The sequence below is a fragment of the Pteropus vampyrus genome, unplaced genomic scaffold (assembly GCF_000151845.1).
Source record: "Pteropus vampyrus isolate Shadow unplaced genomic scaffold, Pvam_2.0 Scaffold30, whole genome shotgun sequence".
NCBI lineage: Eukaryota > Metazoa > Chordata > Mammalia > Chiroptera > Pteropodidae > Pteropus > Pteropus vampyrus.
In genome coordinates this window covers 5,283,082-5,296,939 of record NW_011888811.1, presented here as the reverse complement: position 1 = coordinate 5,296,939, position 13,858 = coordinate 5,283,082, and the positions used below count along the sequence as shown (strand labels likewise).

Here is a 13,858-nt window from a genome sequence, read left to right as displayed (position 1 = left end):
TTTTATCCTTTTTATTTTTTGGAATAGTTTGTGAATAATTGGTTTTAATTCTTCATTGAATGTGTGGTGCCATCATGCCCTGAACTTTTCTTTGTAGATAGCTTTTGATTATTAATTCAATCGCTTTACTTCTTATAAGTCTATTCAGATAGACTGTTTCTTCTTGAGAGTTTCAGTAGTTTGTGTCTTTCTAGGAAATGGTCCATTTTCTTTAAATTATCTGCTTTGTTGGTATACAATTATTCATAGTATTCCTTTATGATCCTTCTTCTTTTGGTAAAATCAGTAGTAATGTCCCCTCTTTTATTTCCAATTCTACTAAGTTAAGTCCTCTCACTTTTTTTTTTTTTTTTTTAGTTCCTTTAAGCTTATGAACATATTTATAATGGCTTCTTTAAAATCTTCTTTGGATAAATACAATGTCTGATTCCTCTCACAGGCAGTTCCCCACCCCCTGCCCCTTGTTTTTTCCCAGTATGTGGGTCATGCTTTCCTGTTTATCTGCACACATTGGGAAGTGGATATTTTAGATAATATATTGTAGTACCTCCAGCTACTGCCCTCTCTTCCAGGTGTGTTCTTATTATCTTGTTATTTGCTTCGGGATTGTTTTAATGAAATCTGTTTCTCCTCCTTGGTGCCAACAGTGTTGTACCTCTGGTGTTGCTGTTCAGGGAGGTTCAGTTTTAAGTATGCACACAGTTCCCCTGGGATGACACTGGTTTTGGTAGTAGGACTGTCTTCCTCTCTTTCCCTGACCTCAGGATAAACTCACCTAGTTGCAAGATGACTAATAGTTTATTGCTCTATTGTTTTTAGCAAAGTCTGGGGGCATAAATTTCCCTACAAACGAATCCATTAAATTCTGGCTCTTTTGCTGGAATAGTGGCTGAGGTCAGTGATTGATTTTTGTTCTGACTCCAGAAGGGCTCCTCCCAACTGTCTTATTCACCAGTTCTCTCCTACAAACTACAAGACCTACACTTTAGCCTATATTTTGAATCACCTCCCAGTTCCTTTGCACCGCAACCTCTACCATCATTTAGAGCACCCTTCGATTTGAACTTCTTGAAGCTCTGATTCAAATGAAGTCAGTTCCTTTGGGAAGAAATTAGAAGCTTTGTATCTTACTCTACCCCCAGGTAAAATCTCTGAGGCAGGGCTCTAGAAGCTGGAGTTGGGGACAATGGCAGATTTTCCTTTGATACTTCTGCCCTAGGATCTGAGGGCTCTGCAGACTTGGAGGAAAGGGGAGGTTCTCTCAGCTGGCCTCTCCTGGCATGGAACCATCACCTCATGAGCCAAGGCAAGGGTGGAGCCACTGCATCCCAGCAGAGCCTCTGTTCTAACAAAGAAAAGATCCTCTATCTCTCAACCACATTACTATAGGTAGCTAAGGGCAAGAAATGCTGATGTCCTGCTCTTACTAGAAGGAAAAGCCTCTGGTGGGAGCCGAGGGAAGAGGAAGCCCTGTGTTCTTGCTGCAGCAGTCGAGCATGGCGTTTCCACCTTCTTAAGCTGGGAGTGAGGCTAGAGGGAGCAGGCTTGGTTCAAAGACCACGGACCTCTACCTTTTTTTTTTTTTTGAGCACATTTTTATAGATTTGCTTGAGTAGATGTTTTTTATAGATTTGCTTGAGTAGATGTTTCCTCATTGGCTATTTTGCCTTAGGACCATTTTTATAGGCTTTAAATGGTTGCCTTTTCCTGATTTTAGTTTCTCTAAAAAGCAGGTCAGTGGAGCCTCATGTGTCATCTTGGAAGTTGATCTTGCCATTTAAGTTAGAGATGAACTTTATCAGAAACAGCTTGTACCTGTAAAGGGGCAAGAAGATGTAAATGACTCATTATTTTCTTTCTCACAGCTGTGCCAAGTCATTTTGTAATTCAGTCTTCAAGCCTGTACCTAGTGGTGGTTTTTGCCATTTGGTTTGATGCATGAGCAACTTTAGAATTTGTCAGTAACACCAGTAACACATTTCACCAACATGAACGTAAGTAATTGTTTCTTGTCTATATTTTTCTTACATAGGAAGTGTCAAAACTCCGCTCTCAGCTTGCTAAAAAAAAACAAAGCGAGAGAAAACTTCAGGAGGAATTGAATAAAGTGCTAGGTATCAAACACTTTGATCCTTCAAAGGCTTTTCTTCATGAAAGTAAAGAAAATTTTGCTCTCAAAACCCCATTGAAAGAAGGTAAGAAATGAATAAATGTATAAAAGTACCATCTTCCTTTGGATTTGCTTTTATAACATTTAGCCAGTTATCCATTTTTATGAACTGTGAAAATTTGTTGACAGTTTCTGATATAAAAGAAATTCTTTCTGAGCTTTTTGTGTAAAATGACTTTTCTTTCCTCTTTCTATACTCTTATTTTCCATATGTCCAGACCCCACTCGTCTGTCAAGCTCCATTCAAACTCCATCTTCTTGAAGCCTTGTCTGGCATTTATGCTCCTTCCTGCCTTCCACTGGAATTATTCTCTCTAACCTACCTTAGTATTTTAACCTAAATGTCTAATTTGTAGTTTTGGAGAAGTAGATATTCTTCTTGACTATGAATCTTTGACAATAAGTCAGAATTGGTTGAAATAGGAAATGAAGAAATATAAATAAAATTATGCAATTAGAACGCAAACATTGCTCCATCTGCCTTATAGGCCATGGGAGATGCTCGTTTTTAGTTTCTAATGACTGATGAATTAGTTTTAAGTTAGAATACTAATACCTCTTTATAATAATCATTCCAGGCAACACAAACTGCTATTGAGCTCCTATGGACTTTCAAGAATCATGCAAGTAAACATCTGAGAAACCTGTTGAAGATTATCTTATTCTTATTATTTTTATTGCTGTTGCTGTTATTAATATTATTTGTAATGAATATTTTTAATGTATTTAATATTAGCTTCCTATCCTTAGGTGTCTGAAAGGAAATTCAGCTTTTTTATTGATATATCTTCCAACATTTTATTTTCTATTGTCAGTACCTCCTCCTTGATGCTCATTTTTATCACCTCATTCTAAACTTTCTACCTGGCTTTCCGTCTTTCCAGTTCATCCCATCAAACCAACATCTTTTTAAAAATCACTCTCATATTATTATTGCCCTAGTGTAAAACTTTAGATGATTTCAAGATTCTAATCCCCATGTTTTGTAGGTTGATACTGAAGGGCTTTCCTAATTTGAACCTGTTAAGCTGGGATAAAATACCTTGACTTGTTCTTGCCTCAACTTTGATTCTCCTAATAATGTTCATTCTGTCCTATCCATCATTCATTTACCCAGTTCAAATAAGAAATCAGGGAATGCTTAATTCCATAGTAAGCTCTTTACTTCTTGTCAGAGTCACTGAATTGGTCAATAATTTGCAGATTCCCAGATTCCATCTTAGTCCTACCAAATGAAAATCTGAGACTTGGCATGAGAAATCTGCTGTTCAAACAAATTCTGCAGTTAATTCTTAGATATGCTGAAATCTGAGAAACTCTGCTCTTAACCTCTTTAGAGAATTTTTCTTATACTGCTTAGCATTGGCCTGACTACTGGATATTTGATTAGTATTTCTGTAGTATGATATAAAAATCACACATTAAGTCATTAACCCAGTTATTCAACTTGTATTATATGAAGTTAATGCTTCTATTTAAGGTGTATTGTTTTCTCTGCCCTCCCCTCTCCACCTTGTCCCTAGAATTACAAATGGTAATGTACTATTTAGAGAGTAGTAAATGTCCATCTAAAATGTCTGATTTATATAATTTGTATATTATAAGCCACCTTTTTAATATTTCCCCATTAATGGGCCAAAAGAGACTATTACATTCAGAATAGTTTTTCATAATAAATTATTTTATCAGATCTTAATGTATCATTGAATTTTTAAATATCGTTCTTTGAATTAAGTTTAGAGGAAATGTAGAAATTAGGAAACTCATCTACTAAAAGGAAATAATTAGTCTACGGCCCTGCCACCCTGAACATGCCCAATCTCGACTGATCTCAGAAGCTAAGCAGGGTCGGGCCTGGTTAGTACTTAGATGGGAGACCACCTAGGAATACCAGGTACTGTAGGTGTTAAAAAAAGAAAAGAAAAGAAAGAATTCATAACTTCTGCTTTTAGCCAAGATGGAGTAACAAGGATCGATTTATTGCTCCTGCCCCACACTACCCTACACACACACACACCTAAAACTCAAAAAACTAGACAAAATATACAAAAGAATGATTTTTCAAGACCATAGACATGAAACAACGAAAGACAACAATGTCTGAGAGATGGGGAAAATCAAAATGCTTCCTATTTACAGCCTTGAGAGAATTTCCAGATGTAAGGAAGGAGAACACAGGTAGAGTCCAGCCAACTATCTGAGTTGAAAAGACAAAGCCGAAATCCGAGGAGATCCAAGTGACTAGAGTTTTCAAGACAGAGCACTAGGAAGGAGAAAATTGTTCGCAGAGAGAACTCTGGAGATCTACAAAGGGTCTCTCAAGTATTCACTAGTCATGCATATGAGGAAACTGCCTGAAGCCTGGGAAAGAACCACACCCCCCAAAAAGATGTAACAGTGCTCAAAGACTACAGAAGGCTAGAAATACTGTTTCCACTAGCCAAGCTGGAAAACCTCACCATTTATAGGGTATTGAGTAGGATATACAGAAGGGTTTAGCCTCAGTATTAGGGAATACAGGCATACTTCATGTTACTGTACTCCACTTTATTGTGCTTTGCAGATATTGTCTTTTTTACATATTGAAGATTTCTGGCACCCCCGTGCTAAGCAAGTCTGTTGGTACCAAAAAGATTACGACTTGTTGAAAGCTCAGATGATGGTTTTTAGCATTTTGGGGCAATAACATATGTTTTAATTAAGGTATATACATTTTTCTTTTAGACATAGTGCTATTATACCCTACTAGACTAGAGTACAGTGTAAACATAACTTTTCTGTGCACTGGGAAACCAAAACATTTGTGTGACTTGCTTTATCACAATATTTGCTTTATTATGGTGATCTGAAACCTAACCTGCAACATCACTGAGGTGTTAGTCCTAAAGTGAGCACTGCTCTGATACCATCTAAAAAGTATTAAAAGGAAAAACCAAAATGATCAAACTCTTTCTAAGTAACTTAATTACATCTCAGGACAAAGCTCAAGAATATGTATAAGACTGAAAAGTAAATTTCAGTTTCTAACATCGAATTGAAAGATTACCAGGCGTTCAGAGAGGCAGGAAACATCACCCATAATGAAGAAAATAATCAGTCAACCTGGAACTAACACAGAGGTTAGAATTAGCAGAAGACATCAAAATAGTCTTTCGTATATCTCATATATGCCAAAACTTTAGAAAAGACATGTATTTTTTAAAAAGACTAAAATCAAACTTACAAAGGTAAAAACGATAACATGAGATAAAAAAAAAAAAAGTACTCTCTTTCTATTTGCCTCATCTGGGAGTAACAGCAGATTAGACATTGCAAAAGGAAAGATGAGTGAACCTGAAAACATATCAGTAGGAACTATCCAAAATGAATAGAAACAAGAATCAAAAGATGAACAGAGCAGGGGAGGGGGAAAGGGGTTTGGGTAAAAAGATAAAGGGGAATATAGTCCATAATATTGTAATAAGTTTTCAGAATTGACAGATGAATACTAGACTTAGTGGATGATTACATTGTAAGGTATAAAAATGTGAAATTACCATATTGTACACTTGAAACTGATATCACTAATATGTTACATACCAACTAGACTTCAATTAAAAAACAAACAAACAAACAAAAAACTTGAGCACCAAGGTACTCTGGGACAACTGCAAGCAGGCTGATATTTATGTAATTGGAGTTCCCAGAAGAGGGAAGGAGGGGACATAAAAATTATCTGAATAAATATTGGTGATAAAATTTCCAAATATGAAAACCATAAACCCATAGAGCCAAGGAACATAATAAACCCTAAGAACAAGAAATATGAAACATCACAATCAAATTGCTGGAAAGCAATAATAAAGAAAAACTCAACCTAGAACTATCTCAACAAAAATAGTTTTCAGAAACAAAGATGATAAAATGATTTAGAGACATTATAAAAAAACAAAAACCTAAAAAAGATTATCTCCAGCACACCTGCACCACAAGAAATCTTAAAGCAAGTACTTCAAGCAGGAGAAAAATGATACCAAGTAGAAATTAGAATCTACACTGAGGAATGAAGAACACCAGAAATGCTAGCTGCATGGATAAATATATGACTTCTTTATTACTTTAGTCTCCTTAAAAGGTAATTGAATGTTTAAACAAAAATAACAACATAGTTTGGAGTTTACACGTATTTAAAATTAGAGCATGACAGCAATAGCTCAAAGCCCAGAAAGGAGAAATGGAAGTGTGTGATTGTAAGGCTCTTGCACTACGTGTAAAGTGGTATAATGTTGCTTGAAGATGGATTGCAATAACTTAATAATGTGTACTATAAACCGTAAAGCAATCACATAAAATACTTGTAGCCATAAGCCAACACAGAAAATAAAATAGAATTATAAAGAATATTCAATTCATTCAAAAGAAGGCAGAAAAAGAGGGAGAGGAAAACAAAGGACAGATGGGGCAAATGGAAATCAAATAGCAATATGTTCAATTTAAACTTAACCATATCAACAGTCAACATTAAATGTAAATGGTCTATATACCCCAGTTAAAATATAGAAATGATCAAATTAAATATGAAAGCAAGATTGACTATATGCTGCCTACAAAAATTCACTTCAAATATAAAGACAAAATTCAGCGAAAAGTAAAAAGATGTTAAAACATACACCAAGCTGAGGTGACATGGACAAAATGGCTGATTAGGAAGCCCTGACCCTCCTTCCCCCCACAGACACTGATTCAGTGACAATAAAGAAACTAATTGCCTTTGGGAGAAATACAGAAACCAGCTGAGAGGGTCAGTAATACACAATGGGGAATAGAGAATCTCTTCAACAAATAGTGTTGAAAAAACTGGATATCCAGGTACAATAGGATGAAATTGGAACCTTATCTTAATCCATACACAAAAAACAACTCAAAAAGGATTAAAGACTTAAATGTAAAACCTTAATCTGTAAAAGTATTAGAAGAAAATATAGGGGGAAAGCATGATATTGGTCTTGGCAATGATTTCTTGGTTGTGACACCAAAAGAACAGTCGATAAAAGCAAAAATGGACAAGTGGGACTATAGCCCACTAAAAAGTTTCTGCATAACAACGGAAACAGTGAAAAAACAATCTACAAAATTTGAGAAAATATTTGCAAGCTAAATATCAGAAAAGTAGTTAATTTCCAAAATATATACGGAACTCTTATAAAACAAACAAACAAACAAAAAAAAAACCTTATAACCTGATTAAAAATGGACAAGTATTTAAATAGACATTTCTCCAAAGGCTACATATGAATGGCCAACAGGTATATGAAAAATTGCTTAGCATCCCTAATCATCAGAGAAATGTACATGAAAACCACAATGAGATATTACCTACTAAGATGGCTTTTATCAAAAAACAAACATAAGTGTTGGCGAAGATGTTGAAAACTTGCGGAAATATAAAATGGTCCAGCCTCTGTGGAAAATAATATGGAGGTTCCTCAAAAAATGAAGTAGAACTACCATAGGATCCAAGATTCTCATTTGTGGGTGTTTATCCCAAATAAATGAAATGAGGATCTCAAAGAACTATTTATACTTCCATGTTCATTGCAACATCATGATATTGCAAGCTAAGATATGGGAACAACCTAAATGTCCATCAATGGATAAATGGAGAAATAAACTGTGACACTTCCAGACAATAGAATACTATTCAGCACTAAAAAGAATAAGCTATCAAGCCACAAAAAGAGGAGGAGGAAATTTAAATGCATATTACTAAGTGAAAAAAGCCAGTCAGAAAAGGCTACATGCTGTATGATTCCAAAGCTGACATTTTGGAAAAGGCAAACTATGGGGACAGTAAAAAGATCAGTAGTTGCCAGAGGCTGAGGGATGGGGCGCGGTGAACAGGAGGATCTTGAGATTTTTAGGGTGGCGCAGATACTCTGTACAATACCTATAGAATGTGCAACAGCAAGAGTGGACGCTGGTGCAAACTGTGGATTTGGGGTGATAATGATGTGTCAATGTAGGTTCATCAGTTGTAACATGTACCACTGTGGGGTGGATGTTGATATTGGGGGAGGCTGTGCATGTATGAGGGGAGGAGGTATTTGGGAAACCTCTGTATCTTACCCTCAGTTTTGCTGTGAACCCAAAACTGCTCTGAAAAATTAAAGGATTAATTTTTTAAAAAGCAGGAGGGCTGATTTAGATGAGACGAGAACTAACAAAATTTAGATAGAAAGTATAAGGGTATTCGTTAGGCTATTCTCTAAGCTTTTCTGTTAGTTTGCAATTTTTTGTAATAAAAAGTTTTACAATTCCCCTACATTAGCTAAAAAACTTATAAATATATATATAATTTTAGCTCAGGCCTCTCTTCAAAGTTCTGACTCATGAATCCCTCCTTCCGCCTCACTTCAGATGGTGGCATTACCACATACTTAACTGAACATTGAAGCAGTTGGACAAGGACTTCCTTATCTTTCCTCTATTAAATTTGCCAACAGGAATACATGTGTACTCATATCCTCTGCCTTTACTCCTTGTAGCACTTTGGACTATTGTTCGAAATACAGTAATTCCATGGGGAGAATTATACTTCTCCACTCCATTCATGTGAACCTGGGGGGTGACACTTACACTGTCTCTTCCTTCAGGAGAATTATACATCCCTGCCCTGGTAAATATGAGGCACAATGACCCAATTTCCAAATAAGGTCACACGGTGAGGGGCGGGGAGTTAGGACTTCAACGTATCATTTTGGGGAGCACAATTCAACCTATCATTCCCACTGTCATAGAAACGTGGAATTTCTAAGACAAAACCAACACTCCTCCTTGGACCTTATATCACCCTCCAGCTTTCATGCCTTCACAGCAAAAGTGCTTGGAAGAGTTTTCTATGCTATTGGGGTCCATGTCTGTTTCCCATTCTCTTCTCTCATCCTTCAGTTGAACTTTTATTCCCCCACTTCATTAACCTGCCAATTCCATGGCCACTTCACAGAATTTGGCAGTGTTCACAGGATAGTGGTGATGGTCGCACGACTGCCTGTGTAAGTATACTAAAAAAATTGTGTACTTTCAAAGGTTGAATTTGATGGAATGTGAATTATATATATAAATAAAACTGTTCTTTTTTTTAAAGATAGATTTATAGTGACCTGTCAAGTTCCCTAGAGATAAACCACACAACATGTTACCTCTTAGCATGCAAATTTTCTTGCCTGTACAACATAAAAATAAATAGTCTTACATAAACAGAAGCTACAAATGGTCAATGTTTTTGTCTGCTACAGTAAACATTTTGGCTTCTTGTCTTTTAAACAGACTTTAATTTCATTATTAGCAGTCATCAGTAGAGATCAGCTCCTCTACTCTTTTTCTACTATTCTGCCTTTTCCTAGAGTGATGTCTTTTCACATTCAAGATGTGCTGTCTCTTTAACCATTGGTACTTAGAAGATCAAACCAAGTTATCTTTAACAATACAATAATGATACACATATAGTTCAATAATTGGAATTATTTAAAACAAAGATTTTTTTAGAAAATCAAAGAATTATGTTTGTATATTTATACAGTTGAGAAGCTAGTAGTATGAGGATAAAATAAATTCACTTATAAATTATGCTTTTGATATTGATTTTAATCCATTCATTTGTTCATTGATTCATATATTCAAAAAATGTTTATGAAGTATTCATTCTGTGCCAGGCACTGAGTTTGGAGCTGATACACAGAGGTGAAAAAACTTTGCCCTTAAGTTTACAATTGAGCGGAAGGCGACAAACATGAAGTAAATGATGGTAGTCACGCATTTAAAAAATGCTATAAAATAAAGCCATAGAATGCTGCGAGAGAGGAAAACATGAAGGCCTAATTAGGATTGTGTGTGTGTGTCTGTCTGTGTTTATTTAAGGAAAGGCAGACAATGAGGGTAGAGTCAAAGACAGGATACTGTAGTCCTTATAGGTTCTAAGCAAGTAGCGAATCAATCCGGTCTATGTCTTAAAACGGTTCTTCAGTCTGTGGTAAGTGAAGTCGGATGTGAGGAGATGCCAAGAGTAAAAACCAAAGTTGTTGCCGCACCCAAATGGCCCCAACAAAATCTTTGTCCCTACACTCTCACTCCTTTCCTCTGGCTTCACCTCTTACCACCTTCTCCCCTATTTTATTTTCAGCCGCACCAGACTCCTCGCAGATATTTAAGCACACCTGGCGGCATAGACATGTGTTCTGGGTACTTAGTGTTTCCTCTGCTTGGAATGTTCTTTTACTAGATATTCTTGGAGTCACAGAATGTAGGAAACTCCTTCGATCTGGATCTCTGGGTAACTGTGAAGCAGAGCCCTGGCTGGCTGACCTACAGGAAATGCATATATAGCCTGAGTGGGAAGTGAAAACATTTTAATATTAAGCCACTGAGATGTTGAATTTAATGTGTTACCTTAGTATAAACTAACCTGTCTTGGCTAATAAATGTAATAGTTAACAAAACAGACAAATTAATTTAATCTTTAAATATTTTTCAATCTGGAGAATTTAAAATATTGTCAATTTAATTTTCATTTTCCTGACTAATGGTAAGATTGAGCATATTGTCATATGTGTTTTGGCCATTTGAATTTTGTCATCTTGAATTGCTCTCTAATTTCAACACTCAATTTCTGTGTATTGGGTTTTTTTTTCCTGTTGATTTTCATAAGTTCCCTATATAGTATGACAGTCAGCACTGCATCTCTCATGCAACATATATATTTTCTCCCAGTTTGTCTTTTGACTTTGTTAGTTACCATTATTGTTATGCAGATATTTACAAAAATCTGTATAGCCCACTTGGTTGATATTTTTACCTTTGGTTCATGAATGTCATGATATGCTTATACAAGGTGACAAGAGAAAAAGCCGATATGTTCTAAATTAAATTCCAGCAGGCCTGAAGGTGAGAGGAAGCAACAAGGGAAGTTAATAAACAGCTGCAGGTCAAAACCAACAAAAGACTGCTCACTTTCCTGTATGTATGTTGAAACTTCAAATTAACTTCCAGCCGCTATTTCAGCTCTTATCTAAAAGGAGTAAGGGACCACCAGACACCACCCGACTTGCAACTTGCTTCAGGATGAACCTTCCGGACTGTTGCCCACAACCAGTCCCAAAGCATCAAGTACTTTTTACTTATGGACTGTTTACCTATCCCAGAACTTTCCCCTCATCACCTTTTCCCACCCTCCTCCTTATCTACACCCAAGGTAAATTCTTTCAATACGACTTAGATTTGTCTTCCCCAAATCTATTGTATAAAAGAGTCCTGTCGCCCCCAGGATTGGGCACATGTTTGCCTTCTCCATCTAGTCCTGCTGCTGGTGATTCGGATTGCGTGTCCCCGGACCTAGCATGTGGCTCAATAAACTCTCTCTTTCAGGACAACTTTTAGCATCAAAGGTTTTTGTTTAACAAAGGCTTCCTCATGCCAAGATTATTCTATAAATTTTTCTCTAGTACTTTTGTTCCACATTTTAATTAAACATTTTTAATCTGTCAGGAACTCATTTTAGTGTAGCAAAGTAGGAATCCTGTATTATGGTTTTTAATTTATCTTTATCCCCTAATAAATTTCCATATGCATATTTAAGTTGAGCTGAGTTAATCAGTAAAATTGCATCTTTCATACAAACCTGGGAAGTTAAGAGGAAGATCAGGTTTGGGGAACAAGATGATGAATTAGTATTAAATTTACTTTTAGTTTCTTGGACCTATGATTTCGATACGCCAGAGGAACATACAGATAAATATTTCTTTTAGGCATTTAAGATGGGAAAACTATAACTTTGGAGTTTGGGTCAAAGCTATTCGTGTGGGTATTAGTCACAAAAAGGAACTGCCGAGATGGTTGAAGCAGAGGGTAGTTTACAAAATGAGAGGAGGTTGTAAAAAAGAAAAAAAACAAAGCACTCTTTCCTGTCTTTGGGGTATTATAATAACTTAGAGGTATATTTCTCAAACTTGAAAAATGTATGCATAGCCTGTCAAGGAAAAAAGATTTTGATTTCTTAGATCTTAATGACTTCAGAAATTTAAATATTGTCCATCACTCAGTATCAATGCAGTGGTTAGCACTACCTCAAACTAGTATCTTGGGAACTTTTGTCTGCGTCTATGATCGTTATCAAATGATCCAAAATATGACTGTATTATTGTTTTAATATTGAGGTATAAAATACATATAGTAATATAGACAGTGAAATGAACAGATCTTAATTGTTATAGTTTGATGAGTTTTGATAAAAACGTATACCCCTGTTACCAACACCCCCTTAATCAAAATATGAAACATATCCATTACTTCAGAAAGTTCATTTATGGCCTTCACAGTCAATCCCTACCCTTCCCCCAAGACAATGTAATATCTTTCGCTATAGATTAGTTTCACCTACTTTAGAATTTCACATAAATGGAATCATACTCTTTTGTGTCCAGCTTCTTTCACTCAGCATAACAATTTTATGATTCATTCATATAGTTCATTTCTATGTATAGCTGAGCAATGTTCCACAGTATGGATATACCACAATTCATCCATTTATCTGTTGATAGATGTTTGGATTATCTCCAGTTTTAGGTTATTTGAATTAAGCTGCTATAAATATTCTTTTTTTTAGCTTAAAATGTTTTTTATTTTGTGTATTTGCATATATTCACTTTTACTGATTTTTTACACATATTTTATTTTGTTTACTTTGCTTTCTGCTTGAATATTTTACCAGCAGAGCAGAATTTATTTAGAAGCTCTATTTTTCTCTATACACTATATCAACTTTAATAGCATAAAATTATGTGTTCTTTTTTTCCTATGAGTTTGTACACTTTATACAGACTTTTATTTCTTTTTTTTTTTAATTGAAGAAATGATTTAAATTCCCCCCCTCCCCCTGCCATCCACCTCCCCTCTCTCCTCTACCTTCTGGTAACCACTAGTCCATTGTCCATGCCCATGAGTCTCTGTTTGTTTGTCCTGTTCATTTGTTGCTTTTAGGTTTATATCCCACATATAAGTGGTATCACGTGATTTTCAACTTTTCTGTCTGGCTTATTTCGCTTAGTCTGATTATTTCAAGGTCCATCCATGTTGTTGCAAATGGCAGTTTTTCATCTTATGGCTAAGAAGCTGCTATAAATATTCTTGTGCAAGTCTTTATGGATATGTGCTTTCATTTCTCTTGGGTGAAATGGGTTATTGGGTTATGGAGTAGGTGTATATTTAACCTTATAATAAACTGCCAAACCATTTTTCTAAAGTGGTTGTATTGTTATACTTCCACTAGCAATGAATGAGTATTCTAGTTGCTCAAAATGATTGTTAGTAGATGATGTTATCAGTCGTTTTAATTTTAACCATTCTGTTAGATATGTAATGATACCTCAACGTGACTGTAACGTACATTTTCCTGATGTTGAGCATCTTCCTGTTACATAACTCAAGGAGTTCACCACTTGGGGTGTAAGAAGGAGATATGGTGGTTATTAGGTAGTTTTGTTTGCTTGCAAGTAAAGGAAACAAGGGATTCATATCAAAGTTTTGTTTTGTTTTGTTTTGTTTTCCTGAGGGTAGGCTTAGCCATTGCTTATATATACTGTTTGCTTAATTACATGTCAATTTCTTTTTTTGCAATTGGCTAAACCTATCTGGTTCTGTTCCCAGTCAAGTTCATCA

At 35.7% G+C, this 13,858-nt stretch overlaps 1 protein-coding gene and 1 pseudogene across 1 annotated transcript in view; both read left to right on the top strand.

Annotated features, from left to right (window-relative positions):
* Positions 1-3,866, top strand: part of HMMR (hyaluronan mediated motility receptor) — a 33,112-nt gene extending 29,246 nt beyond the window's left edge. Inside the window, exons 18-19 of the mRNA XM_023528648.1 lie at positions 2,033-2,195; positions 2,749-3,866. Coding sequence (XP_023384416.1) covers positions 2,033-2,195; positions 2,749-2,768 — 183 coding nt within the window. The 3' untranslated portion in view covers positions 2,769-3,866. The remainder of the gene's footprint in view (positions 1-2,032; positions 2,196-2,748) is intronic.
* A 91-nt stretch (positions 3,867-3,957) lies between these two features.
* Positions 3,958-4,076, top strand: LOC111737755 (annotated as a pseudogene).
* Positions 4,077-13,858: the final 9,782 nt, after the last annotated feature.